The sequence below is a fragment of the Rhinopithecus bieti genome, unplaced genomic scaffold (genome assembly GCF_001698545.2).
Source record: "Rhinopithecus bieti isolate Rb0 unplaced genomic scaffold, ASM169854v2 scaffold_11161, whole genome shotgun sequence".
In the NCBI taxonomy this organism is placed as follows: Eukaryota; Metazoa; Chordata; class Mammalia; order Primates; family Cercopithecidae; genus Rhinopithecus; species Rhinopithecus bieti.
Window position 1 is genome coordinate 1,261,262 of NW_016806937.1, and position 26,555 is coordinate 1,287,816.

Sequence of the window (26,555 nt, forward strand, 5' to 3'; positions counted from 1 at the left end):
AAAAAAAAAAAAAAAAAAAAAAAAAAAAAAATGTGAGACACTTGCGGGGTGGAGAGGGATTGCAGGAAGGCAAGAGTGGAAGCCCAGAGGGTGTCAAATGGTCAAGGTGAATGAGGATGGTGGCCTGGGCTCTGGAGGGGGCAGTGGGGAGGACTTGGAGAGTCACTGACAAGGGCAGCTGGGAACTCAGGGTCCTGCACTGTTGCTGTCAGGGCAAGAGGAATGGGGGCTGCAGGGGAGATTCGGGAGGGTAGCGAGTGCCCCACAGGGGAAGGGGCCTGTGGCCTCCCACTTAGAGTGAGGGATGATAGGAGAAGGAGAGAGCCCCTGGGGCTAGCCAGGGACCCTGGGCTTTCTCTGATCCCCTGCCCTGCCCATTGCCCCTTTGCAGCCTCAGTGAGTGTCCTCTGGAGCCCCCAAGCCTCTCCCACCTCTGTGCCACTCTGAAGGAGTGCCCAGGACCCCTGGAACTCCAGTAAGTAACGAAGACACAGCCCCAGAGGGCGCCATGTGGGGATCTGCCCAGTGACCTGGGAGGGGGCTTCCTGGTTAGAAGCCAGGTGAGTCTTTCTTGGTTTCTTCCCACCAGCCCTGCCCCACGAGAGTCCCCTGGCCTTTGGTAAAAACTTGGCTGTTTCTCGGCAGCCCCCAGCCTTAGGCAGCACATGTCTCCCCCTGGGAGATGTTGTGCTGGTCTGGGGAAGCCTTCACCTGCACCATCCACTCAACTCAGGGCACCTGGGAGCCCTGTCTACCTCCAACCCCACCCCTGGAGCCTCACCCGGGCCCTCACTTGGACCCGCATCCATGGCTGGAGCGTAGCACTTCTGAAAGCCCTTCCTCAAGGCACCCCCTGTCTCCATGGGGTTATCACCTCACTCACCCCAGAACACCTGGGTCTGGGACCAGAGACTGGACCTGGAATCAGGACTCTTGGCTCAAAAGGGCTTTAACTCCCTGGGCCTCATCTTCCTCATCTGCACAGTGGCTGGTCAGCCTTTCCTTTTATTACAGTAATTACCTTAAAATAAAGAAATCCAAGAGAAAACCTGCCTCACCTAAACAACCTCTTCTCTCATCAAATCCATGTTGTCATGTGTCCACAGGACCGTCTACTCCTTGTCTATTTGCATATTCAGTTTCTACCTGTTTGCCATCATCGACTAGCTGCATTCTACAGTTTCATGCACTGTGTTTTCCCAGCATCTGTGTTTTCCATTTTGCTTCAGTCTTTTTTCTTGCTTTCCAGCCCCATCTCAAATGCCCTTCCAGCCCTTCCAACCAGATAATCCAGTTTGACCCCCTGGAGTATGGCCTTCCCATGTCCTTCTCCAGGTTCAAACACATAACCATAAAATCATTATCAGACCTACACTATTTTTTTTTTCTGAGGCAGAGTTTTGCTCTTGTTGCCCAGGCTGGAGTACAATGGCACGATCTCGGCTTGCTGCCACCTCTGCCTCCTGGGTTCAAGTGATTCTCCTGCCTCAGCCTCCTGAGTAGCTGGGATTACAGGCGCATGCCATCACACCTGGTTAATTTTTGTATTTTTAGTAGAGACAGGGTTTCATCATGTTGGCCAGGCTGGTCTCGAACTCCTGACCTCAAGTGATCCACCTGCCTGAGCCTCCCAAAGTGTTGGGATTACAGGCATGTGCCACTGCGCCTGGCCCAGACCTACCCTATTAATGGTAATTCCTTAAAGTCATCCAATGGTCAGTGGTCCCTGATTGTCTCTTAGTTGTTTTCACAGAGTGTATACTGATGCCTTTTAATACTAAATTGCCACAGTATAGGATGAGCTGCAAGTTATTCCACCACACCCTTCAAGAGTCTAGATCAGGGGTGTCCAGTCTTTTGGCTTCCCTGGGCCACATTGGAAGAAGAAAAAGAATTGTCTTGGGCCACACATAAAATACACTAACACTAGTGATAGCTGATGTGCTAAAAAAAAAAAATTTAAAAAACACCAAAAAAAATCATGGTGTTTTAAGAAAGTTTACGAATTTTTGTTAGGCTGTATTCAAAGCCATCCTGGGCTGCATGGAGCAGGCTATGTGGGCTGGACAAGCTTGGTCTAGATTGAGATCCAAACTGCTTCTAAGTGTTGTATTTTATTTTGTGTAGCACTGCAGTCAGTGCTACAAAAAGCACTCTTACATGATTTGACTGTTAAGTACCTATTGTATACCAAGCACTGGGCCACATCCTGGGAACACAAGGAGACTGGGATGCAGGCTCTTCTGGCCAAGGCAAACCACTCACAGAGGAAGCTTCATATAAAAAGCCCACTGGGGGCCTGGTATGGTGGCTCACACCTGTAATCCCAGCCCTTTGGGAGGCCAAGGTGGGTGGATCATGAGGTCAGGAGTTCAAGACTAGCCTGGCCAACATGGTGAAACCCCGTCTCTACTAAAATACAAAATTAGCTGGGCATGGTGTCACACACCTGTAATCCCAGCTACTTGGGAGGCTGAGGCAGGAGACTCGCTTGAACCCGGAAGGCAGAGATTGTGGTGAGCTGAGATCGTGCCATTGTACTCCAGCCTGGGCAACAGAGCAAGACTCCATCTCCAAAGAATAAATAAATACAGCCTGGGCAACAGAGCAAGACTCCATCTCAAAAGAATAAATAAATAAATAAATAAATAAAGCCCACTGGCAGTGCTGGGTGGTTTGAGCACAGGTGGGAGTTTCAGGGCCCCCTCCGTCACCTGTGGTTCGAGAAAGTGCAATAGTGAATATGAAAGCACTTTACCAACTGTAGAGTACTGTGATCACTTGCAGGATTATTGTTATAAATAGTCATCAAGGTACTCAATGCTGAAGTCCAGTGACTAACCAACTGTGTGCTGGGGTTCCACCGGGGAAGCCAGGGAAGATAGATAGTGGGGCTCCATCCCCACTCCCTGAATTCAAGCACTGCAGGTCCACTTTGCCTGTGTACATACGGGCATATCATGTGGGATGTGGTAAAGAGTGAAGATTCCATTGCTTAAAAAATAAATAAATAAATAAATAAATAAATAAATAAAAGGAGGGTGTAAGCACCTCCTTTGCCAACGAGAACCCACGGTGTATTTGGGGTCTGGTAGGACACTATACGGGAGGTGTTTCTGGAAAGACCACCCCTCAATGAAGGCCCCGGTCCTGACTGTGCCTCAGCAGCCTATGCCCAGTCCCTGGGGCAGAAAGGGTAGAGTTGGGCTTCCAGCCTGGGCCCTGGCAGAGGCTCCAACATGAGGCTTCCAGCCCCAGGACCACAGACTGCTCCTCCCGCCCTACCCTGCCCCCCAGCTCACCAAGCCAGTTGATGTGGGGTCCCTGCACTCCACGCCTCCCCTCCAACCAGCCAGAGGAGAAAGCAGCGGAGATGGGCCAGGCTCTTGGAGGCCCCGGAGAGGGGAGAGGACAGCCTGCAGAGGATGAAGGAACAGAAGGAGAGGAAGGGGAAGGTGGAAAAGGCAGCAGGAGAACATAGTAGAGGTCTGCAGGGTCGGGAAGTGGCTCCAGGCCCCCCAGGAAGGGGCTGTATGTAAACCCCAGGGCGCTCAGAGTCTTGAGTCGTCCTGGTCCTCCATCTAGAGCAGAGACAGCAAGGGAGGTATCTGGAGTTTCTCCTAAATGCAGTGGGTTCTGACAAATTATCTGGACAATGATGAGCTGGTTGGTCTGGTGTTAGTGGGCAACTAGAGACCTGAGCCAGTCCCTGTCTCCTTTGCTGACCTGTTGTATGCGGAATTTCCATTGTCATATCCACTCATCTGGGTTGAGGCAGCATTGTTTTCTTTTCTTTTTTCTTTCTTTCTTTTTTTTTTTTCTTTTTTGAGACGGAGACTCTGTCACTCAGGCTGGAGTGCAGTGGTGTGATCTTGGCTCACTGCAACCTCTGCCTCCCAGGTTCAAGCGATTCCCATGCCCCAGCCTCCTGAGTAGCTAGGACTACAGGTGCGCACCACCACGCCTGGCTAATATTTTGTATTTTTTTTAGTAGAGGTGGAATTTTGCCATGTTGCCCAGGCTGGTCCCGAACTCCTGACCTCAGGTGATCCACCCACCCCAGCCTCCCAAAGTGCTGGGATTACAGGCATGAGCCACCGTGCCCAGCCACATTCTTTTCTTAACAAACATGTTTTGCAGAACACTGACCTTCATGGCCCTCAAAAATTAATTCTGCTAGTCCATTTAGTTTGGGGAAAAGTCTGCTGTAGCTCCTTGGAAATTCATAATGCACAGCAGCCTATCACAGCCTCAGAGAAGCCCTGCAGCAAACAAAACCATTTAATTTGGCTTAACCCCGTATTTTCCAAACTTACAAGACCTTCCTCTTCTTCCAGCCCCACGGATAACCCACGGACCCAGTGCTAGGAGAGAATGTTTCAGGTGACCCTGGTTAGGTCCCGTCTCCAGAAGGCTCTGGCTGTGAGGCCGTGCTTTCCGGGAAGGTTTTCCCCACCTCATCCACATGCTTGGTTTCACAGATTGTCCTGCGAGTTCCTGAGTGACCAGAGCCTGAAGACTCTGCTGGACTGCCTCCCTCGACTCCCTCAGCTGAGCCTGCTGCAGTAAGATGAGAGTTTTTCCTATTTCCCAGTTCCTTGTGCTCATGTCCCTAAGGCTCCTCCATGGCAAAGCTGTACCTGCCCTCTAGCCCCTCAACTCCCCTTTACCCCCTCCAACCCCCTCTACCTGCTCCGTTCTTCCCTTAGATTGTTTTCTCATTTTACCCGGCACAACTGGGGACTCAAATCTGCTTCCAGTTCCACCCTAATACTTTGTCAACCTCAGGGGACATCGTTTGCCTCCTCTGCGTCTCAGTTTCCTCATCTGACAAATGGGATTAATATTCTCCGCCCATTCCCCCAGGGTTGGGACTCAAATAAGTTGTTCTAAAATCAACTTAAGAAATGGAAGATCTGTGACAAATGAGCTGTCCTACTTCTCCCTACCCACGGGAAGGTCACCCACTCGTAGAAAGGGGCTGTACAGATGTAGGTCCTGTATATATCACACACTGTTTTTTAAAGATCACTATCAAACTCTGCAAAAAAGGAATTTAAGCAGCATCCCCCAAAGTATTAAAACTATTTTCTAATTTCAGCTCAGACTGGTTAGAACTTTAAAAGGATTTAGGCCGGGTGCGGTGGCTCATGCCTGTAATCCCAGCACTTTGGGAGGCCGAGGCAGGCGGATCACCTGAGGTCAGGAGTTTGAGACCAGCCTGGCCAATGTGCTGAAATCCCGTCTCTACTAAAAATACTAAAATTAGCCAGGCATGGCGGTGGGTGCTGGTAATCCCAGCTACTTGGGAGGCTGAGGCAGGAGAATTGCTTGAACCTGGGAGGCGGAGGTTGCAGTGAGCCGAGATCGCACCATTGCACTCCAGCTTGGGCGACAAGAGCGAAACTCCATCTCAAAAAAGAAAAAAAGAAAAGAAAAAGAAAAAAAGTTTTAGAAGAAAAGAAAATTAACTTTCTTACTTTAAACATTCTTCTAGTGGTGGGGAAAGCAGCTGCAGCTGAGATGAAAAAATACAACAGGAAAGTAAATCATAATGTTAATAACATCAGTGCAAAGGCTGGGGCTCTCTGGAATGCCTAAGATGGCTCACATCACCTCCAGGATCTCGCTTATGCTTGGGTTTTATCTGGGAGGGAGGGAGGAGACGTGATCACATTCCAGGGGTAAGTATAGCCCAGCTCACAGCACCCCATGGCACCCTGTAATAGTCCCCCCTGCCTGGAAAGAATGAGTCAGAAAGGACTCCTTTGGACATAAAAGGTGGCAGGTTAAAATTGAACAGGTTGTTAACCTCAGACCAGAGAGGAACTTCTCTTTGCCTAAGTCACACAGCTTCACCCCGACTCCTTGTCTGCCTTTGGAGTGGGGTGGTCAGCCTGACCCCTTGCCAGGGTTTAAACTTTATAGTACTCAGCTTGTAGTGCTTGTGCCCCTACTGTGGGCCAGGCACTGTGTGAGGGGCTGGAGACACAGCAGAAAAAGTTGACTATGTCCCTATCTTCTTGGAGCTCATCTTACAGTAGTGGGAGCTGAAAAATAAAGTAAAATAAGATGAACTTAGCCAGTTATAAGGGAATTTTCTCGGGATATGGTGAAGAGTGGCTGGAGAGGTGATTTAGATGATGGCAGAAGCCATCGGCGAACGTCTCTGAGGAGGGATGCTGAGCTGGGACCTAAAGGAAGACAGAGAGCTCACCTTGTGAAGAGCAGGGAACTGCATTCTAGGCAGAGGGAACGGCATGTGTGAGGCCCTGAGGCATGATTAAGCTTGGTGGGCTCCAGGAACAGCGCAGAACCAATGCAGTGAGAGCACAGTGGCTGGCAGGGACAGTCCAAGGAGAGGAGGAAGAGAGAGATGAGCTCAGGTTGGGTCGCACAGGGCCTGGCGCCCATGGGAAGAGTTTAGACTTTTGTTCCTGGGAACATGAAAGGGAGAGGAATAATTTGGGTTTTCTTTCTTTCTTTTTCGTGGGGGAGGGTGGGGACAGGGTCTCACTCTGTCACCCAGGCTGGAGTGCAATGGCGCAATCTCAGCTCACTGCAACCTCTGCCTCCCAGGTTCAGGAAATTCTTGTGCCTCAGCCTCCCAAGTAGCTGGGATTACAGGCGTGTACCATTATGCCCGGCTAATTTTTGTATTTTTAGTAGAGACAGACCAGGCTGGTCTCAAACTCCTGACCTCAAGTGATCCACCCGCCTCGGCTTCCCAAAGTGCTGAGACTACAGGCATGAGCCACTGTGCCCGGTCCTCATTTGGGTTTTCAAAAGTTCAGTCTGAGTGCTGGGTAGAGAAGGGATTGGGAGATATGAGTGGAAATGAGAATGGGAAGAGATGTGTGCAGCAGGTTGAAGGATGCTGGGGGCTGATCATTGCTGGGGTGGGATAGAAGTGGGTAGACTCAGGGTGGATCTTGAGAATGGAATTTACAGACAAGCTGATAGGACGATTACTGGGTGAGGCAAATGGAGGTGCTGAGGCTGCCTCTGAGAGCAAGGTGGACCCATCTCACTTTCTCTAATGCAGTGGTTTGTAACTGGGGGTGATTTTCGCCCTTGGGGGTCATTTGGAAATGTCTGCAGATATTTTTGGGGGTCGTGACTGCGGATGAGGGGTGCTGCTACTGGCATCGAATGATTAGAGATCTGGGATGCTGCTAAACATCCTGTAGGGCACAGGACAGCCCCCAACAACAAGGAATTATCAGACCATAGCGCTAAGGTTTAAAACCTGTGTCCGAAGGGCCTGAAGCTTCCCACTCTCCGTGAGCAAGGACTCGCCTGTGAAATGTGCGCTTGCAGGTAAAAGCAATGGTAATAATAGCAGCAAGCACAGATCCCATGCCCGGCAGCGCACCTGCATGATGTAATTAAATTCTCATATACCTCGAGCGTCATACATGACAAGTCTTGATTTCCAGATAAGGAAACGGAAGCTCAGAGGGGTGAAGTCACTTGTCCAAGGTCACACAGCCTGACCTTCAGCCCTGTTTGTGCCTCTTGAGCCCCTGCCTGTTTCCGTATTGCCTTGCTGAGCTGCTACCCCTCCCCACCCTCCCTTTTCTTACCCTCCAGCCTAGCCAGGTTCCTTGTCCACTCATCTTGCTGGGATCTACCCCCTTTCCTTTCCAGGCTGAGCCAGACGGGACTGTCCCCAAAAAGCCCCTTCCTGCTGGCCAACACCTTAAGCCTGTGCCCACGGGTTAAAAAGGTGGATCTCAGGTGAGCATTCCCCTGGGACAGCCAGGACTAGTCCTGAAGGGTTGCGCCTGGAGTCTGGTGGGTATGAGGGGGTAGGATGAAGACAGTAGGACCCAACTAGAGACTGGGCTTCTGGAGGAGGGGTGCTGGCCTCGTGGGGACATCCTGAGTCTGTGTCCGCAGCTGTCTGACCCAGGTGCTGTCTGCTCCAGGTCTCTGCACCATGCAACCCTGCACTTCAGATCCAATGAGGAGCAGGAAGGCGTGTGCTGTGGGTAAGCCCCCTTGAACCGTGCCCAGGCAGCTAGTTGATGTTGGGAACCAGTAGATCTGCCTCCTGGGTGGCCAGAGCAGCATACAGACTGCCTAGCACAAAACATTCCTGTGGAACAGCCCTGCAGAGGGACTTGTTTTGCCCCAGCATGAAGAAACACAGGTCCGGGTGGGATCTACTGTGGGGGTGGGAGCAGTGGATTCTGGACACTTCCAGGGGGTCCAAGCTTGAGTGGAGACCCACCTGGAGCTCGGAGGCTGTGCCCTGGACTAGCCAGGGTAGAGGTGGTCTCAGTGGTCAAACGCCCCATCCCCTGCTTGTCCCCTCTACCTCTGTCCAGCAGGTTCACGGGCTGCAGCCTCAGCCAGGAGCATGTGGAGTCACTATGCAGGTTGCTGAGCAAGTGTAAAGACCTCAGCCAGGTGGAGTAAGTTGAGGGAGGAGGAGGAAGGAGAGGAGCATGGATGCATGCCTGAGGGGCACTGGAGGGGATAAGAGGGTCCATGCGTGCCCATATAGTCATGTGCCTGCCTATGCCTCTCAGGACCAGCTGTCAGTGATGCCTGGGACTTTGGGTCACATATCCAAAGCTTCCCTGAATCAATTTTCTCTCTTCCGCCCCGACTCTCAGAGTGGTGGAGCTAGTTCCACGGTGTGCCCTCTGACTTGGCCCTAAGCCTCAAGTGTGTGCAAGCTCTGCTGGCAGATGGGGGCTAAAACTCAAGATTCATTTTTGGCTCAGCAGGTGGTTAAAAGTACTAAATGACTCTGCCTGAGGAGGGACGCAGAGCCACCCAGGGTGGGGTCTTACAGTCTCTTGTATTGTTGAGATGTGGTATCCGCGTGGCCTGTCTTGGGTACTCGAATAGTCAGCCCCTGCATGGGTGGAATAATAATAGCTAACACCTATTGAGCACTTTCTCCTCTAAGTGCTTGACGTGTTCTTTTTATCTTTCCCATATCCCTGGATACTAGTATTGTTCTCGTTTTACAGATGAGGGAACTGAGACACAGAGTGTAAGAACTTGCCCAAAGTCACACAGCTAGTAAAATGCAGAGTCCCTGCTCACACGCATTAGGAATCCAGCCTAGGACCAGTGGAAAATAAAGAGAGAGCAGTCCACCAAAAATGCCACACAATTTTCATTTCTGAGATTACAGGCATGAGCCACTGTGCTTGGAATGTATTTTAAAGAGATATGAATCAGAAATATGTCTTTGAGTTTTTTGTTTTTCATTATAGAGGGAAATTTTTCTTTTCTTTTCTTTCTTTTTTTTTTTTTTTTTGAGATGGCATCTCGCTCTTCCGCCCAGGCTGGAGTGCAGTGGTACGATTTCGGCTCACTGCAACTTCCACCTCCTGGGTTCAAGCAATTCTCCTGCCTCAGCCTCCCGAGTAGCTGGAATTACAGGCGTGAGCCACCACGCCCGGCTAATTTTTGTATTTTCAGTAGAGACAGAGTTTACCATGTTGGCCAGGTTGGTCTCGAACTCCTGACCTCAGGCAATCCGCCTGCTTCAGCCTCCCAAAGTGCTGGGATTATAACCTTAAGCCACCACACCCAGCCAATTTCTCTTATTTTAAAGACTATTTTATTAAGTGGCTTCATAAGACAAACCGATTTTTAAATGACGTTTCTCAGGAAAAGAAGAAATTAACAAGCATCAAAAATGTCACAGACCTGGAGGAAAATCAGATGCTCCAGGACACACTGGTTATATTATTTCTGACACTGTAGCTAAAACTAGCTGGGCGAGGTGGCTCACGTCTGTAATCCCAGCATTTTGGGAGGCCGAAGTGGTTGGATCACCTGAGGTCAGGAGTTCAAGACCAGCCTGATCAACATGGTGAAAACCTGTCTCTACTAAAAATACAAAAATAATTAGCTGGGCATGGTGGCACATGCCTGTAATCCCAGCTACTTGGGAGGCTGAGGCAGGAGAATCGCTTGAACCTGGGAGATAGAGGTTGCGGTGAGCCAAGATCCTGCCATTGCACTCCAGCCTGGGCAACAGAGCAAGACTCCATCTCAAAATAAATAAATAAATAAATAAAACCACAGAATGCTGCAATGAAGGGAAGTAAGAAACTTCAGGTGAGGTTTCCAATATTGACATTGTATTCCCAGATTAAAAGAAGAAATCTATGGGTTTAATGCATCCTCCAAACATTTTTTTTCCTTGAATTTCCTCTCATTCAAAACTGTGGATCCCAAATGATGCAGGCTGAGGGCGTGGTAAAGGCAAATTGGTTTTCTTTAACCCCTGAAAGCCTGCTGGAGGCACATGAGCTGGGAGTGGTCACCCGATATGGAAGAGGATGATGAGGACAGATTTATTGTGGTGCTGGGGAGGGGATGGTAGCAGAGAACGTAGGAGTTGCTAGTCGTTCTAGTGGTGATGGAAGCAATGGTGATGGTGGTACTGGGCTTGGTGGTGTAGAATTGTGGTGATAATGAAAGTGGTGGTGGTGATGGTGCTGATACTGGTGGTGGTGATATTGGTGGTGGTGGTGATTGATGGTGGTGATAGTGGTGATGGTGGTGGCGCTGGTGACCCTGACATGGGGTCCAGTAGCAGTGACAGTGGATGCAGGCTCCTGGTAACTGAGGAGCATCTCAGGCTGAGGAGGCACCTCTGATCACCGCCACTGCTCCTTACTCCCTACAGCCTCTCAGCAAACCTGCTGGGTGACAGCGGGCTCAGATGCCTTCTGGAATGTCTGCCGCAGGTGCCCATCTCTGGTTTGCTTGAGTAAGTGGAAAGCAGCATGAAGGACAGATAGCAAGGATGAAGCCTTCCCTGGTCCAAAAGCATGAGGGGCCCCTTCTGAGGGCATCCCCGGAGCCCCAGAGGACAAGGTCTGCAGAGGGCAAGGGGCGAGTCTTCCCTTGCCTTCACTCCCCTGGCCTTGAGTCCTATCCTCTGTCCCTCACACCCACCATGGCAGAGCCCCACCAAACACCCAAGAGAGGCTGTGACTCATGGCAGGGTGGAGTTGCCCCTCCACGCACCCCTACAGCCAAACGGACCTGGGGACAGGGAAGCAACATTCGGTCCCCAGTCAGCTGATGTGGGATTGCAGCCGCCTGGCTCCTGGTGCATCCTGTCCCTGAAGTTCTTCTGACCCAATCTGTGGGACATAAATTTGGAGATGTCCCTGCAGCAGGCAAGGTGCCTTAGGAAGTTATCCACATGCTTGCCCCATCTCCCCAGTGATCCAGGGGAGTGACAGCCAGCGCCAGGACACCACTTGTTGCTAGGCAACTGAGCTTTGTGCTTTTCGGGGCTATAGCTGCCAGCCCGGCCTTGCCAGTGCCCTGCCCCAGACCACAGCGGCAGCGGGCAGGGTGAGTGCTGCACTCACAGACTCAGGGTCTGGTGCCAGTTCTGCCTGTGTGGGGATGGTATCCTTCTGAGCCTCAGTGTGTCCATCTGGAGACGGATGCTTAGACATGGAGGTTTCTTTTCCTAGAAATGACAGATGGAGGGGAGATGGAGGGGCTGGGCAGGGCTCCATGGAGGTCCTGCCCTCACTCCCATTCTCATCCCCATTTCCCTTCTAGTCTGAGTCACAACAGCGTTTCTCAGGAAAGTGCCCTGTACCTGGTGGAGACCCTGCCTTCCTGCCCACGTGTCCGGGAGGCTTCAGTGAAGTAAGGGGATGTTGGTCCCCAAAAGCCCTTTTCTGCTGGTCAGCAGGTGCCCCTGGCTGATGATGGGAGAAGTAAGACACCCACACTTTATAGCCTTCCATCTGGTTGGCTTGGGGCAACCTCTGCCTCTCTCTGAATCTCAGGGTTTCCTGAGCATAGGATCATAATTTCCATCCCCTGATGCCTGGGTGCCGTGGGGACCACAGAGGACATGGGGTGGGAAGGCCAGGTATTGCCATGCTCACAGAATGAGTTTGTGGGTCTCCTCTGGTTCTGAGGCCTCCATCCTCCCTTGTCCCTGTGGGTGCAGCCCCGCTTCCCTCTCTGTGCTCCGTGGGTGCCCTGGGTGCCTAGGAGGGTGGCATGTCTGGGCACCGCGCTTCCCGAGGCCCTTCTCTCTGCAGCCTGGGCTCAGAACAGAGCTTCCGGATTCACTTCTCCAAAGAGGACCAGGCCAGGAAGACACTCAGGTAATCCCTGCGGGGTGATGGGACAGGGGAGGGAGAGGGGAGAGGAGGCTGAACCCGCAGCGGCTTCCATGGCCCCGTCTTCCCTGGGCCCTCTCCTCCTTTAGAGAACAGCTTCAAGCTCACGGCCTGGGTCTGTTCCCCAGACCTACCCCTGATGCCCTCGCACCTCCAGTCTCAGCCAGGGCCTTGGCATTGAACTTGTGCCTCTCAGCCATGTCCTGACTACAGCCCCTGAGGCTTCTGAGTGTCATGGTTAAATATTTTGAAGCCAATTGAAAATAAATTCCTGATCTGCCACTTGCCAGCTATGTGGCCCTGGACAAGTAAAATGGGGATAATAGCACAACCTACCCCTTAGGGTTATTGTGAGGATTAAATGAGTTAATAAGTGTAAAGTGCCAGGAAAAGGTCTGGCTCATGGGAGTGCTATCAGCTGTTATTATTACTGTTATTATTATTATTATTATCATCATCATCGTTACCCCTGGTAGCTCTGACTCACTGCCACTGCCTTGGGCCAGTTCCTTTACATGTCTTACTTCAGCTGTGAACAGGGCCTGCAAACTGATCCCTGCATCCTGTCAGGTCTCCTCTCCTCCATTCACTCCACGGCCCCAGAGGGATCTTCACAACACACATCTGAGAGTGCCCCTCTGCTACTCTGTGCCCCTCAGTGGCTCCCCATTAACCCCAGGGTGAACTTCAAAGTCCCTAGCATCTTCTCCCTCACAGTCTGATCCAACTGTCACCTTGCACCACATTCTTTCCCACCTCCCCTACACCACACACACACCCTACACACCAACCCCACATACCACATATACACCATGCACACCCTACACACAGCACACACAACACACACAGAACACACAGCACATATAACGCACACATGCACCACATACCATACACATACCACATACACACACATACACCACACACACCGCACAATACACACACACCCCACAAAAACAAACCCCCCATATACATACCTGGCACATTACAAATATGGCACACACACCACATAATACCTACAAACACCATATACACAACACACACACACACACACACACACACACACACANAGACCAGCCTGATCAACATGGTGAAAACCTGTCTCTACTAAAAATACAAAAATAATTAGCTGGGCATGGTGGCACATGCCTGTAATCCCAGCTACTTGGGAGGCTGAGGCAGGAGAATCGCTTGAACCTGGGAGATAGAGGTTGCGGTGAGCCAAGATCCTGCCATTGCACTCCAGCCTGGGCAACAGAGCAAGACTCCATCTCAAAATAAATAAATAAATAAATAAAACCACAGAATGCTGCAATGAAGGGAAGTAAGAAACTTCAGGTGAGGTTTCCAATATTGACATTGTATTCCCAGATTAAAAGAAGAAATCTATGGGTTTAATGCATCCTCCAAACATTTTTTTTCCTTGAATTTCCTCTCATTCAAAAACTGTGGATCCCAAATGATGCAGGCTGAGGGCGTGGTAAAGGCAAATTGGTTTTTCTTTAACCCCTGAAAGCCTGCTGGAGGCACATGAGCTGGGAGTGGTCACCCGATATGGAAGAGGATGATGAGGACAGATTTATTGTGGTGCTGGGGAGGGGATGGTAGCAGAGAACGTAGGAGTTGCTAGTCGTTCTAGTGGTGATGGAAGCAATGGTGATGGTGGTACTGGGCTTGGTGGTGTAGAATTGTGGTGATAATGAAAGTGGTGGTGGTGATGGTGCTGATACTGGTGGTGGTGATATTGGTGGTGGTGGTGATTGATGGTGGTGATAGTGGTGATGGTGGTGGCGCTGGTGACCCTGACATGGGGTCCAGTAGCAGTGACAGTGGATGCAGGCTCCTGGTAACTGAGGAGCATCTCAGGCTGAGGAGGCACCTCTGATCACCGCCACTGCTCCTTACTCCCTACAGCCTCTCAGCAAACCTGCTGGGTGACAGCGGGCTCAGATGCCTTCTGGAATGTCTGCCGCAGGTGCCCATCTCTGGTTTGCTTGAGTAAGTGGAAAGCAGCATGAAGGACAGATAGCAAGGATGAAGCCTTCCCTGGTCCAAAAGCATGAGGGGGCCCCTTCTGAGGGCATCCCCCGGAGCCCCAGAGGACAAGGTCTGCAGAGGGCAAGGGGCGAGTCTTCCCTTGCCTTCACTCCCCTGGCCTTGAGTCCTATCCTCTGTCCCTCACACCCACCATGGCAGAGCCCCCACCAAACACCCAAGAGAGGCTGTGACTCATGGCAGGGTGGAGTTGCCCCTCCACGCACCCCTACAGCCAAACGGACCTGGGGACAGGGAAGCAACATTCGGTCCCCAGTCAGCTGATGTGGGATTGCAGCCGCCTGGCTCCTGGTGCATCCTGTCCCTGAAGTTCTTCTGACCCAATCTGTGGGACATAAATTTGGAGATGTCCCTGCAGCAGGCAAGGTGCCTTAGGAAGTTATCCACATGCTTGCCCCATCTCCCCAGTGATCCAGGGGAGTGACAGCCAGCGCCAGGACACCACTTGTTGCTAGGCAACTGAGCTTTGTGCTTTTTCGGGGCTATAGCTGCCAGCCCGGCCTTGCCAGTGCCCTGCCCCAGACCACAGCGGCAGCGGGCAGGGTGAGTGCTGCACTCACAGACTCAGGGTCTGGTGCCAGTTCTGCCTGTGTGGGGATGGTATCCTTCTGAGCCTCAGTGTGTCCATCTGGAGACGGATGCTTAGACATGGAGGTTTCTTTTCCTAGAAATGACAGATGGAGGGGAGATGGAGGGGGCTGGGCAGGGCTCCATGGAGGTCCTGCCCTCACTCCCATTCTCATCCCCATTTCCCTTCTAGTCTGAGTCACAACAGCGTTTCTCAGGAAAGTGCCCTGTACCTGGTGGAGACCCTGCCTTCCTGCCCACGTGTCCGGGAGGCTTCAGTGAAGTAAGGGGATGTTGGTCCCCAAAAAGCCCTTTTCTGCTGGTCAGCAGGTGCCCCTGGCTGATGATGGGAGAAGTAAGACACCCACACTTTATAGCCTTCCATCTGGTTGGCTTGGGGCAACCTCTGCCTCTCTCTGAATCTCAGGGTTTCCTGAGCATAGGATCATAATTTCCATCCCCTGATGCCTGGGTGCCGTGGGGACCACAGAGGACATGGGGTGGGAAGGCCAGGTATTGCCATGCTCACAGAATGAGTTTGTGGGTCTCCTCTGGTTCTGAGGCCTCCATCCTCCCTTGTCCCTGTGGGTGCAGCCCCGCTTCCCTCTCTGTGCTCCGTGGGTGCCCTGGGTGCCTAGGAGGGTGGCATGTCTGGGCACCGCGCTTCCCGAGGCCCTTCTCTCTGCAGCCTGGGCTCAGAACAGAGCTTCCGGATTCACTTCTCCAAAGAGGACCAGGCCAGGAAGACACTCAGGTAATCCCTGCGGGGTGATGGGACAGGGGAGGGAGAGGGGAGAGGAGGCTGAACCCGCAGCGGCTTCCATGGCCCCGTCTTCCCTGGGCCCTCTCCTCCTTTAGAGAACAGCTTCAAGCTCACGGCCTGGGTCTGTTCCCCAGACCTACCCCTGATGCCCTCGCACCTCCAGTCTCAGCCAGGGCCTTGGCATTGAACTTGTGCCTCTCAGCCATGTCCTGACTACAGCCCCTGAGGCTTCTGAGTGTCATGGTTAAATATTTTGAAGCCAATTGAAAATAAATTCCTGATCTGCCACTTGCCAGCTATGTGGCCCTGGACAAGTAAAATGGGGATAATAGCACAACCTACCCCTTAGGGTTATTGTGAGGATTAAATGAGTTAATAAGTGTAAAGTGCCAGGAAAAGGTCTGGCTCATGGGAGTGCTATCAGCTGTTATTATTACTGTTATTATTATTATTATTATCATCATCATCGTTACCCCTGGTAGCTCTGACTCACTGCCACTGCCTTGGGCCAGTTCCTTTACATGTCTTACTTCAGCTGTGAACAGGGCCTGCAAACTGATCCCTGCATCCTGTCAGGTCTCCTCTCCTCCATTCACTCCACGGCCCCCAGAGGGATCTTCACAACACACATCTGAGAGTGCCCCTCTGCTACTCTGTGCCCCTCAGTGGCTCCCCATTAACCCCAGGGTGAACTTCAAAGTCCCTAGCATCTTCTCCCTCACAGTCTGATCCAACTGTCACCTTGCACCACATTCTTTCCCACCTCCCCTACACCACACACACACCCTACACACCAACCCCACATACCACATATACACCATGCACACCCTACACACAGCACACACAACACACACAGAACACACAGCACATATAACGCACACATGCACCACATACCATACACATACCACATACACACACATACACCACACACACCGCACAATACACACACACCCCACAAAAACAAACCCCCCATATACATACCTGGCACATTACAAATATGGCACACACACCACATAATACCTACAAACACCATATACACAACACACACACACACACACACACACACACACACACTGTTCAGCCACAACCTTCACTGTTTGCTCCTGGATCAAGCTCTGCCTGAAGCTTATCTGCCTCTGCTCACACTGCACTCAGCCCAACATTCCCTTCCTTGCCTTTTCTGAGATAAAATTCTCCCAATCCTTTAAAACCCAGCTCAGGCCGGGCGCGGTGGCTCAAGCCTGTAATCCCAGCACTTTGGGAGGCCGAGGCGGGCGGATCACAAGGTCAGGAGATCCAGACCATCCTGGCTAACATGGTGAAACCCCGTCTCTACTAAAAAATACAAAAAACTAGCCGGGCGAGGTGGCGGGCACCTGTAGTCCCAGCTACTCAGGAGGCTGAGGCAGGAGAATGGCGTGAACCTGGGAGGCGGAGCTTGCAGTGAGCTGAGATCTGGCCACTGCACTCCAGCCCGGGCGACAGAGCGAGACTCCGTCTCAAAAAAAAAAAAAACCCAGCTAGCTCAAACATCAGCCCCTCCTGTAAGCATCCCAGCAGCCCTGCTCTGTCAGAGTGAACCGCCCCGACGTTCACTGGGCCCGTTCGCTTGGCTGGGCCCGTCTGCTGGCCACCCAGGGCTGAGGTGCCTGGATAGCAGGCCCCACGGAGAATCCCAGGCACACCTTCCTCCCCAGGGAGTTCAGCCAGTGCTGGTCCTGGAGAGTAAGGCAGTGGTTAAGTGTTTGGGGTCTGCAGTCAGACTGACCTAGATGGAAAACCGATTCTGCCCTTCTTTCTCGTCTGCTGTGTGTCCTTGGCTTAGTCAGTTTCCCCACCTCTAATTGGTGCTATGAGAATTAAAGGAGACCCTGCAGGTAAGGCAGGAAGTTCCATGCACCCAGAGGCTGGCACAATGCCTGGCCTAGAGTCAGGCTCCCTAAATAACTTACTCCTAATACTTTCTTACAGGGGGTGCAGGAGGTTCCTCTCCAAAGAGACAGGAAGCTCCCAGGGCAGGAGCTGCATCTTTGGCCTCTCAGGCCCTGATCCAGGCCTTTGCCCTCAGGGGTGGGATGCTCCCCCAGTAGGCCCTCAGGGAGGCTGAGATGAAGCTGGGCAGCAGTGCCCACAGGCCTCACCCAGGCTCTCCCTGGCTTTCTGCCCTCAGGCTGAGTGAGTGCAGCTTCCGGCCAGAGCATGTGTCCAGGCTGGCCACCGGCCTGAGCCAGTCCCTGCAGCTGACAGAGCTCACGTGAGTGACCCGCCCAGCCTGTGAGGACAGCAGAGGGGTGGGGCACCCTGCCAGAGCCACCTCAATGACTGACCTCTGTCCCCAGGCTGACCCAGTGCTGCCTGGACCAGGAGCAGCTGGCCATCCTCCTGAGCTTGGTGGGACGACCCGCAGGGCTGTTCATCCTCAGGTACCTCCTCCCCCGCTGCCTCTGGGAGGGGCTATGGTGTGAATGGGAGCAGGGGTGGCACCGGAGTAAGAGGACCCCAGGATCATGGCCCCGGCCATTTACTGTACCCACAACCCTGCCATCTGGACCCTGAGCAAACCCTGTCCATCTGTGCCAGAGACCTCACAAGGCACACAGAGAAACTGTCCTTCCCCAGGCTGGAGGCCTGTGTTTTGGGATTTAAGAAAAAAGACACACACACAAAAAAAAGAAAGTTCCAGAGGATACTGAACTGAGGGCAAAAATAAACTGAAACAAAGTTCTTGTCTGTCTGTTCACCATGATCATTTTAAAACACTCAGAAAAAGAAAATACCAAAGTAGAAAGAAAAAATTTTTAAAACCCCTGTTCCCAGCACCTAGATTTGACAGTTGTTCATAATTTTTTATACTTGCTTCATATTTTTATTTTTATTTCAGCTGAAATGGTTTCAACTAAGTTATAGACCTCATAATCCACTCCTAAATATTTCACCATGGATCTCCAAAAATAAGGACATTTTCTCTGTAATCACAGTTCCATCAGGACACCTAAGAAACTCAGTGAGCCATTCCTTAGTGTCAGGTACTACCTAGTCTAATCTAAAATGTCCCCATTGTCCCCCAGATGACACAGCTGGCTTTTGGGATCCAGGATCTAGTCACATCTGGTCTCCATTTGCACAGGGTGGCAATGGTCTTCTGACTCTTCTAACCTGCGGCATCACCGCCCCCACCCCCTCACCACAGCTTTCTGTTTCACGTCAGTGTCTGTTGACAAAATCAGCAACTGTGTGTACTGCAGACTGTCCTGCTCCTGACTCTGGTAGCTTTCTCATGATGTCATGGCACGTGTTCCACTAACCCCTGACTTTCCTGGAAACTGGAAGTTAGATCAAAAGGCTCCACGACATTCAGTTTCATGTTTGTGCCCAAAAAACTTGCGTCATCAACAGAACTGTGCACTTCTCATTGCAGCCTGTGACAAGGCACCTAAGGACTGGCTGTTCTCCAAAACAACCTGTAAAAAATTGTTATAAAATACACATAACAAAATTTACCATCTTAACCATTTCTAAGTGTACCATTCATTCAGTTGTGTTAAGTACATTCACTTTTTTGTACGGCCAATTTCCAGAACTCTTTTCCTCTTGCAAGACTGAATCTCTGTCACCATGAAACCATATCCCATTTTCCCTCTACCCCAGCCTCTGGCAACTACCATTATGCTTTCTGTCTCTATGAATTGGACTGCTCTAAATAGTTTATACGAGTGGATTCATTTGTATTTGTCTGTATTCGTTTTTTTGTGACTGGCTCGTTTCATTTGGCATAATGTCCTCTGGTTCATTCATGTTGCAGCGTGTGTCACTGTGTCAGACTTTCCTTCCTTTTTTTTTGAGACAGAGTCTCGCTCTTGTCACCCAGGCCGGAGTGCAGTGGCGCGATCTCAGCTCACTGCAACCTCCACTGCTTGGGTTCAAGTGATTCTCCTGCCTCAGCCTCCTGAGTAGCGGGGATTACAGGTGCCCACCACCACACCCAGCTAAACTTTTTTGTATTTTTGTAGAGACAGGGTTTCACTATGTTGACCAGCTGGTCTTGAACTCCTGACCTCAAATGATCGGCCCATTTCAGCCTCCCGAAGTGCTGGGATTACAGGTGTGAGACACAGCGGCCCTTTCCTTTTTAAGGCTGCATGATATTCCTTTGTGTGGATAGGCCACGTTTTGTGTGTCCACTCATCTGTCAATTGACACTTGCGCTGTCCATTCAAGTGTCCAATTGACAGTCCCTGCTTTCTTTTTTCAATGTTATTTTCTTTCAAAAACAATAGAGACGAGATCTCACTGTTTTTCCCACGATGGTCTCAATCTCCTGAGCTCAAGTGATCCTCCCACCTCGACCTCCCAAAGTGCTAGGCATGAGCCACTAGAAAAGTCCCAGCTTTCAATTATTTTGGTTATATATCCAGAATTACTAGATCACCCAAAATAACTTTTTTTTTTTTTTTGAAACGGAGTCTCACTCTGTCACCCACGTTGGAGTGCAGTGGCACGATCTCACCTGTGGCACATACCTGTAATCCCAGCTACTTGGGAGGCTGAGACAGGAGAATCGCTTGAACCCAGGAGGCGGAGGTTACAGTGAGCTGAGATCATGCCATTGCACTCTAGCCTGGGCAAAAAGAGCAAAACCCTCGTCTCAAAAATAGAATAAATAAGAATAAAATAAAATATTAAATATAAAATATAATATCATTGAAAAAATATTTTCTGTTTGGATTGTCACAATAATAATTGTTGGAATAAGGGTGATGTTAATTTACTTTTTTAGATTGATGCCTAGTTGTATAATTTTATAGTTTTAAAACAAGCAAAAAAACTCAAAAGCCTCTAGGCCCCGCCTTGACACTCTTCCCCCGGCCTTGTCATGTGTGCTGATTGTCTGCTGCTCACCCTGGGGGACCTTATCTGTGTCCCCTTCTGTGACAGGGTGCAGGAGCAGTGGACGGACAGAGCTGGCATCCTCTCCCTATTAGAAGTCTGCGCCCAGGCCTCAGGCAGTGTCACTGAAATCAGGTGAGTCCAGAGAAGAGGCCCCCTTGGAATTCTTCGTCTTTCATGAGCATTGGAACCTTTCCTTGACCTTCCCTCATCCTGTGGGGTAATATCTGTGTCACCAGCTAGTTCTCCATGTCCCCAGGGTGACAGGAGCTCCTGGGGTATATGTGAGGGGCTACACATTTGTTGGGACTAGTGCAGTAGTCAAGCCACAGTGTCAGCGGAAGACATCCCCAGATTCAAAACAAAGGGCTATTGGATCCAGGCAGACATGGCTGGGAGTCCACGCTGGTTGATTGGAAGGGGCCCCTAGATGCAGTAACGCACATCATGGCTCTTCAACCAGAAATAACACAGTGACACACAGAGTAGCTAATAGCAAAGGTTTTTAGCATCCCACTCACCTATGTTCAGATCCCAACTCAGTCGCTTACTGATTGGAGCCCATTACTGTGTCTCTCTGGCCTCAACCTCCTGCTCTTACAAAAGAGTCTAATTACAGCCCTTTGTGGGGCTAGGAGGATTACAAGAACTGGAGCCTGTAAAGATGTCTGATGTACTGTCACCAGCCACACAGCCTGCCCTGCTTCTTCCTTCTCTCCAGGAGTGAACAAGGGGATGCTCTGGGGACTTTATCCTCTCCCATAGCCCTCTCCCCATAAGCACCTCCATGAACATAACATTCAAGTAAAGGCAGTGAGCTTAGAGCGCACATGAAGACTCCAGACACATCCCCTACCCCACCCTTCCACCACACTGTGGTTCTTGTGCCCCTCCCTCAGAAAATTCTGGAACTGCCCTTGGATCCCTCTAATGGCTTTCTGTCATGGTCTGAAGAGCCTCATCAACTTATTAACTGTAAATTGTTGAAAAGGGCCAGGCGCGGTGGCTCACGCCTGTAACCCCAGCACTTTGGGAGGCTGAGGCAGGAGGATCACTGAAGCCCAGAGTTCAAGGCTGCAGTGAGCTATGATCGTACCTACCAGGCTGCACTCCAGCCTGAGTTACAGAGGAAGACCCTGTCTCTTAAAAAAAAAAAAAAGAAAAGAAAAGAAAGAAAAAGAAAAAGTGTTGAAAAGGCACTACTTGGGGTATTATGTGTGACTGACGGAAGCGCCTACTTTCCCATCCTAAGCTTGTCCCTGGCAGGGGAGAAGGGGACCCAGGTAAAGGGTCTCAGAATTGGAACTGGGCAGCCGGGTGCCAGCTGGGCCCTCCAAGGAAGGCTGCCCGGCCTCACATTGTCTACTGCTTGCTCCTCAGCATCTCCAAGACCCAGCAGCAGCTCTGTGTCCAGCTGGAATTTCCTCGCCGGGAAGAGAATCCAGAAGCTGTGGCACTCAGGTGGGACCCAGCGCCAGGGACCCCAAGGCAGGGGCTGGTGTTGGGGAGGCTGCAGGGCTGCTTCTGACCAACAGTCACCACCCTGCCCAGAGTCCTTAGAGGTTCCAAGTCTTTACACAGCCTACAGAGGTCTGACCAACCCACTTCTGAGGCGCTTCAGCCCCACCCCAGGCCCCAGTCTCTGCTCCAGTCACCCCCATGAACTTTCAGTTCCCTCAACACCATCTTGCTTAGGCCTCAGGGCCTTTGCACTGGCTGTGCCCTCTGCCCAGAATGTTCTCTTCGCGCCTACCTTCTTCACCTGCTTAGCTCCTCCTCATCCCTCAGGTCTCAGCTTAAATGCCACCACCTCAGGGAGGCCCCCTGGACCCCAAGACTTCATCAAACACTTCCATTATCCACTGTTATAGATCCCTGGATTCACAGCACCTCTAATCTATATGGCACAGTTTTGGAAATTAAAATGTCACCCTTTTGAGTGGATGCAGCCCTGCCTGTATACATTCTGGGAAATAGAGCATGGTAGGATCTCAGCCTCACTTCACCTCCTCGGCTGCGTGTCCTTGTGCAGTGAACAACCTGCACAACCATACCAGCTGCCCCATCTGGACTCCTGCTTCCTAGCACTTCTCATAAGTGAATAGCAATTCACAAATACTGTAGGACTTCGTTTGATCGGCATTTATTTGCCCCTACACCATAAGCTCCTTGTAGGCGGAGACTGAATCCCCCATACTGGACTAGATTTCAGAAACTGTCATCTCCCTGTCTGTGTCCAGGTTGGCTCACTGTGACCTTGGGACCCACCACAGCCTTCTTGTGGGGCAGCTGATGGAGACGTGTGCCAGGCTGCAGCAGCTCAGGTCAGCACCCGGGAACTCTGTGTGGGGCCCTGAGTTCTCCAGTTGACCCTGGTGCCTACTCCGGGCCACGTGTGACCCTAGTATTCTCTCTTCCTTGTGCAGGAGAAAATCATACTTGGCCAGTGGAGGGGAGGGAGAGCCCCAGGGTGGCTCAGGGGAGCTCTTGGGTGGCCCCTTCTCCTCTCTTGGCACCCCCTTCTGGATGTGATGACCCCTGAGGTGTGTCCAGCCTGAAATTCTCTGGAATATCCTTGGACCTTTTCAGCTTGTCTCAGGTTAACCTCTGTGAGGACAATGATGCCAGTTCCCTGCTGCTGCAGAACCTCCTGCTGTCCCTCTCTGAGCTGAAGACATTTCGGTATGCAGACAAGACATTTACTCAGGCCCCTTTGCAGCTCTGCCCTGCCCTGACACCTCCCGTTACTCCCAGCCCTGGGGCTCAGAGGACTCAGTGTCTCACCCTCTGGACAGAAACCACAGGTGGCCCTGGAGATGATTTTTAGGGGTACCCAGTCGTAAACATGACCTCAGGAACATTGAGCCACGTGGCAAGAAAGTTATTCCCTTTTTAATGCTCTTTCATTGTTTTTCTTTTAAAATAACTGCAAACTAATACAAAGTTTCAAGAAGACTGAGAACTGCTGTGTGCCATTTACCCAAATTCACCCTTAGAGCTGGGTGTGGTGGCTCATGTCTGTAATCCTAGCACTTTGGGAGGCCAAGGCAGGTGGATTGCCTGAGCTCAGGAATTTGAGACCACACTGGGCAACACGGTAAAACCCCGTCTCTACTAAAATACAAAAAATTAGCTGGGCGTGGTGGTGCATGCCTATAATCCCAGCTAATCAGGAGGCTGACGCACAAGAATTGCTTGAACCCGGGAGGCTGAGGTTGCAGTGAGCCAAGATTGTGCCATTGCACTCTAGCCTAGGTGACAGAACGAGGCTCTGTTTCAAAAAAAAAAGAAAAGAAAAAAGAACAAATTCACTTTTTGCCAATATTTTTCCACATTTGCTCATTTCTTCCCTCCCTCCTTCTTCCCCACCTCCCTTTTCTTCCACTCTCTCCCTCTCTCCTTTTCTGAACCATTTAGAAGTTGTAATCGTATCTCTTTACCCCTTAACATTTCAGCGAATTTGCTACAAATAAGGACATTCTCTTCCATAATCCAGTAAAATTATAAAATCCAGGAAATGTGACATTGATACGCTACTATTATCTCAACTACAGTTTATACTCCAATCTCACCAGTTCTCCCAATAATGTTGCTTATTGCATGTTTTTCCCAGTCGTGGATCCAATCCAGGATCACACATCTCATTTAGTGTCATCTCTTTAGTGGCTTCTTCAACCTGGAACAGGTCGTTGGCCCTTCTTTGTCTTTCACAGCATTGTCTCTGACGTTTACAGGCCAGTTATTTTATAGAATGTCCTTCCACTTGGGTTTGTACGATGTTTCCTCATGTTTAGAGCTGGAATCTGCCCTTTGGGCAGGAAGATCTCACAGGCGATGCTGTGTTTTTGTGCCTTCCATCGGGGCACCTGATGTGTCGGTGTCCTCAGGCTGGTGGTGTTAACTGTGATCACCTGTGACAGTGGTGTCTGCCAGGTCTCTCCACTTGCAAAGTTACTGACTTTCTTTTTGTAATTAACATAGATCATGTGGTGAGGTACTTTAAGATTATGTAAATATCCTGGTCTTCCTCAAACTCTCATCGGTGAATTTTAGCAGCCATTAATAAATGGTACTTGAATCAATGAATCACTATGACAGTTGCAAAATGTAGCTTTCCTAACTCTTGATTTTCTTTCCATCTAACTGATTACACCAAGAAGAAACTCTTGGGTTGGGCACAGTGGCTCAAGCTTGTAATCCCAGCACTCTGGGATGCCGAGGAGGAAGAATAGCTTGAGCCCAGGAGTTCGAGACCAGCCTGAGCAACATAGTGAGACCTCCATCTCTACAAAAAATAAATAAAATAAATGTTTAAAAAGGAAGAAACTCTTTAGGACAGATAGATCTTTGACATTTCTTCAGTATTTGCTTTAAAGATGCAGAGTTTGTGATAAACAACTGTAACTAGCTAAACTACAGTGATACTTAGTTCTGGCTTAAGTTGTGAAGTTGCTACCTGAATGATTGTGGCTTAGGAAATACTGAACTAGTCCATGCTTCTGCTTCCAAGCTCTATGGTGGCTTAATGAGTTCATGGTGGAAGAGATTTATGAAGAGAAGGAGGTCCCCTCACATTGCCCCCCACATCCCTACCCCACATCCTTGCCTTCTGCCACCAGCATTCAGAGCTCCCAAGACCCAGGGCTCCCGACTGACCTGTTGCCCTTTGACTCCCACCAGGCTGACCTCCAGCTGTGTGAACACCAGGGGCCTCGCCCACCTGGCATCTGGTCTGGGCCACTGCCACCACTTGGAGGAGCTGGAGTGAGTTGCAGAGTGGAGGGATCGGGGACAAGTGGCCCAGCTGAGGGTGAGGGGTGGAGAAGAGAGCAGGGTATTTGGGAGGGCAGGCAATGAGACTTCAACTAATGACCCTTCCCCCGATGAAGCACAGCAGTTCTGGGTGTGGCCTGGGGAAGGATGAGCACCACAGTTTCGGTCTGAATTTTACCATTGACTCACAGTGGGGCTGTGGGCATGGCTGTTCTGCTCTGGGCTTTGATTGCCTCATCTGCGAAAATGGGGCTCATGAGCTTTGCTCTGCTGTGCTGGCTGTGGGAGTCAGGCTATGGAGAGGGCTGAAGAACAGGAGGGTGTGTGTGTGTGTGTGTGTGTGTGTGTGTGTGTGTGTCCCTGGTCCCCCAGCTTCCTCTCTGCAGCCTTCATCCAGGGCATCATTTCTCAGCTGGGCCAGCTGTGACTATCATGCCTACCCAGAGCCTGAGCCCTGGGGTCAGAAATACCCATGCGGAACATGGACAGCAAGGGTGGCCCAGGGCGTGCAGATGCAGAGTTGGCCTCCCAGGGGACAGAGCAGGAGAGGGGAGCTGACAGGACAGCTCAGCTCCAGGGCTGGGCAGGCTCCACTAACGCTGGCCTCTGTTTGGTCTTCTGCAGCTTGTCTAACAATCAATTTGATGAAGAGGGCATCAAGGCGCTGATGAGGGCCCTTGAGGGGAAATGGATGCTAAAGAGGCTGGAGTAAGTGGTGATGGTGGTTAATGGGGAAGGGAGTGAGTGAGTGGTGATGGTGGTTAATGGGGAAGGGGGTGAGTGAGTGGTGATGGTGCTTAGTGCTGCATGGTCAGTGAGTAGCATGCCAAGGAACCTTTGCATGTTTTGTAAACACAAACTGCCATTTTTCTGGATGGACCCAGATGAGCTGAATGCTCTTACATGACCTTTTACTTTCTATTCTGGCTCTAAGTGCCAGCAAGAACCTTGGTCATAGGAAACAGAATACACAACTCAAAGCAATCCAAGACAAAAAATGTACTGGCTTACGTCATGGAAAATTATGAGGCCACTGACTTCAGGCAAGCTGGATCCAGGGGTTCTGTATTCATCAGGCTTCTTTCTCACATACTTCACTCTGGCCCTTACTCTTTTTCTGTCCACCTTGGCTTCCTTCTCAGGCGGGCCATCCCTGTACCTGCAGGCTTGCTTTCTCTCAGCTTAGCGGAAAGGGAGTACCATTCTCCCGGTGGTTACAACAAAAGGTCCTAGATTGAGTCTCACTGGACTAGCTTGGGTCACCTGCCCCACCCTAAAGCAATCGCTGTGGCTGTGAGCACAAAATATTCTTATTAGCCAGATCTGGGCACATGCCCACCCTGTCTCCTGGACTTAGAGGGGTGGTATTTCAGGGTGTG

At 50.9% G+C, this 26,555-nt stretch overlaps 1 protein-coding gene across 3 annotated transcripts in view; it reads left to right on the forward strand.

Annotated features, from left to right (window-relative positions):
* The window catches only part of NLRC5 (NLR family CARD domain containing 5), a 103,271-nt gene that overhangs the window by 65,609 nt on the left and 11,107 nt on the right, over positions 1-26,555 (forward strand). For 2 of the 3 annotated variants that reach the window (XM_017878814.1, XM_017878816.1), the window contains 16 exons: positions 392-475; positions 4,482-4,565; positions 7,651-7,740; positions 7,932-7,994; positions 8,334-8,420; positions 10,664-10,747; positions 11,560-11,649; positions 12,054-12,119; positions 17,687-17,770; positions 17,856-17,939; positions 20,452-20,538; positions 21,784-21,864; positions 22,644-22,727; positions 22,993-23,085; positions 25,084-25,167; positions 25,801-25,884. In XM_017878814.1, the coding sequence (XP_017734303.1) occupies positions 392-475; positions 4,482-4,565; positions 7,651-7,740; positions 7,932-7,994; positions 8,334-8,420; positions 10,664-10,747; positions 11,560-11,649; positions 12,054-12,119; positions 17,687-17,770; positions 17,856-17,939; positions 20,452-20,538; positions 21,784-21,864; positions 22,644-22,727; positions 22,993-23,085; positions 25,084-25,167; positions 25,801-25,884 (1,329 nt within the window). The remainder of the gene's footprint in view (positions 1-391; positions 476-4,481; positions 4,566-7,650; positions 7,741-7,931; positions 7,995-8,333; positions 8,421-10,663; positions 10,748-11,559; positions 11,650-12,053; positions 12,120-17,686; positions 17,771-17,855; positions 17,940-20,451; positions 20,539-21,783; positions 21,865-22,643; positions 22,728-22,992; positions 23,086-25,083; positions 25,168-25,800; positions 25,885-26,555) is intronic. The other variant, XM_017878815.1, reaches the window with a different exon arrangement.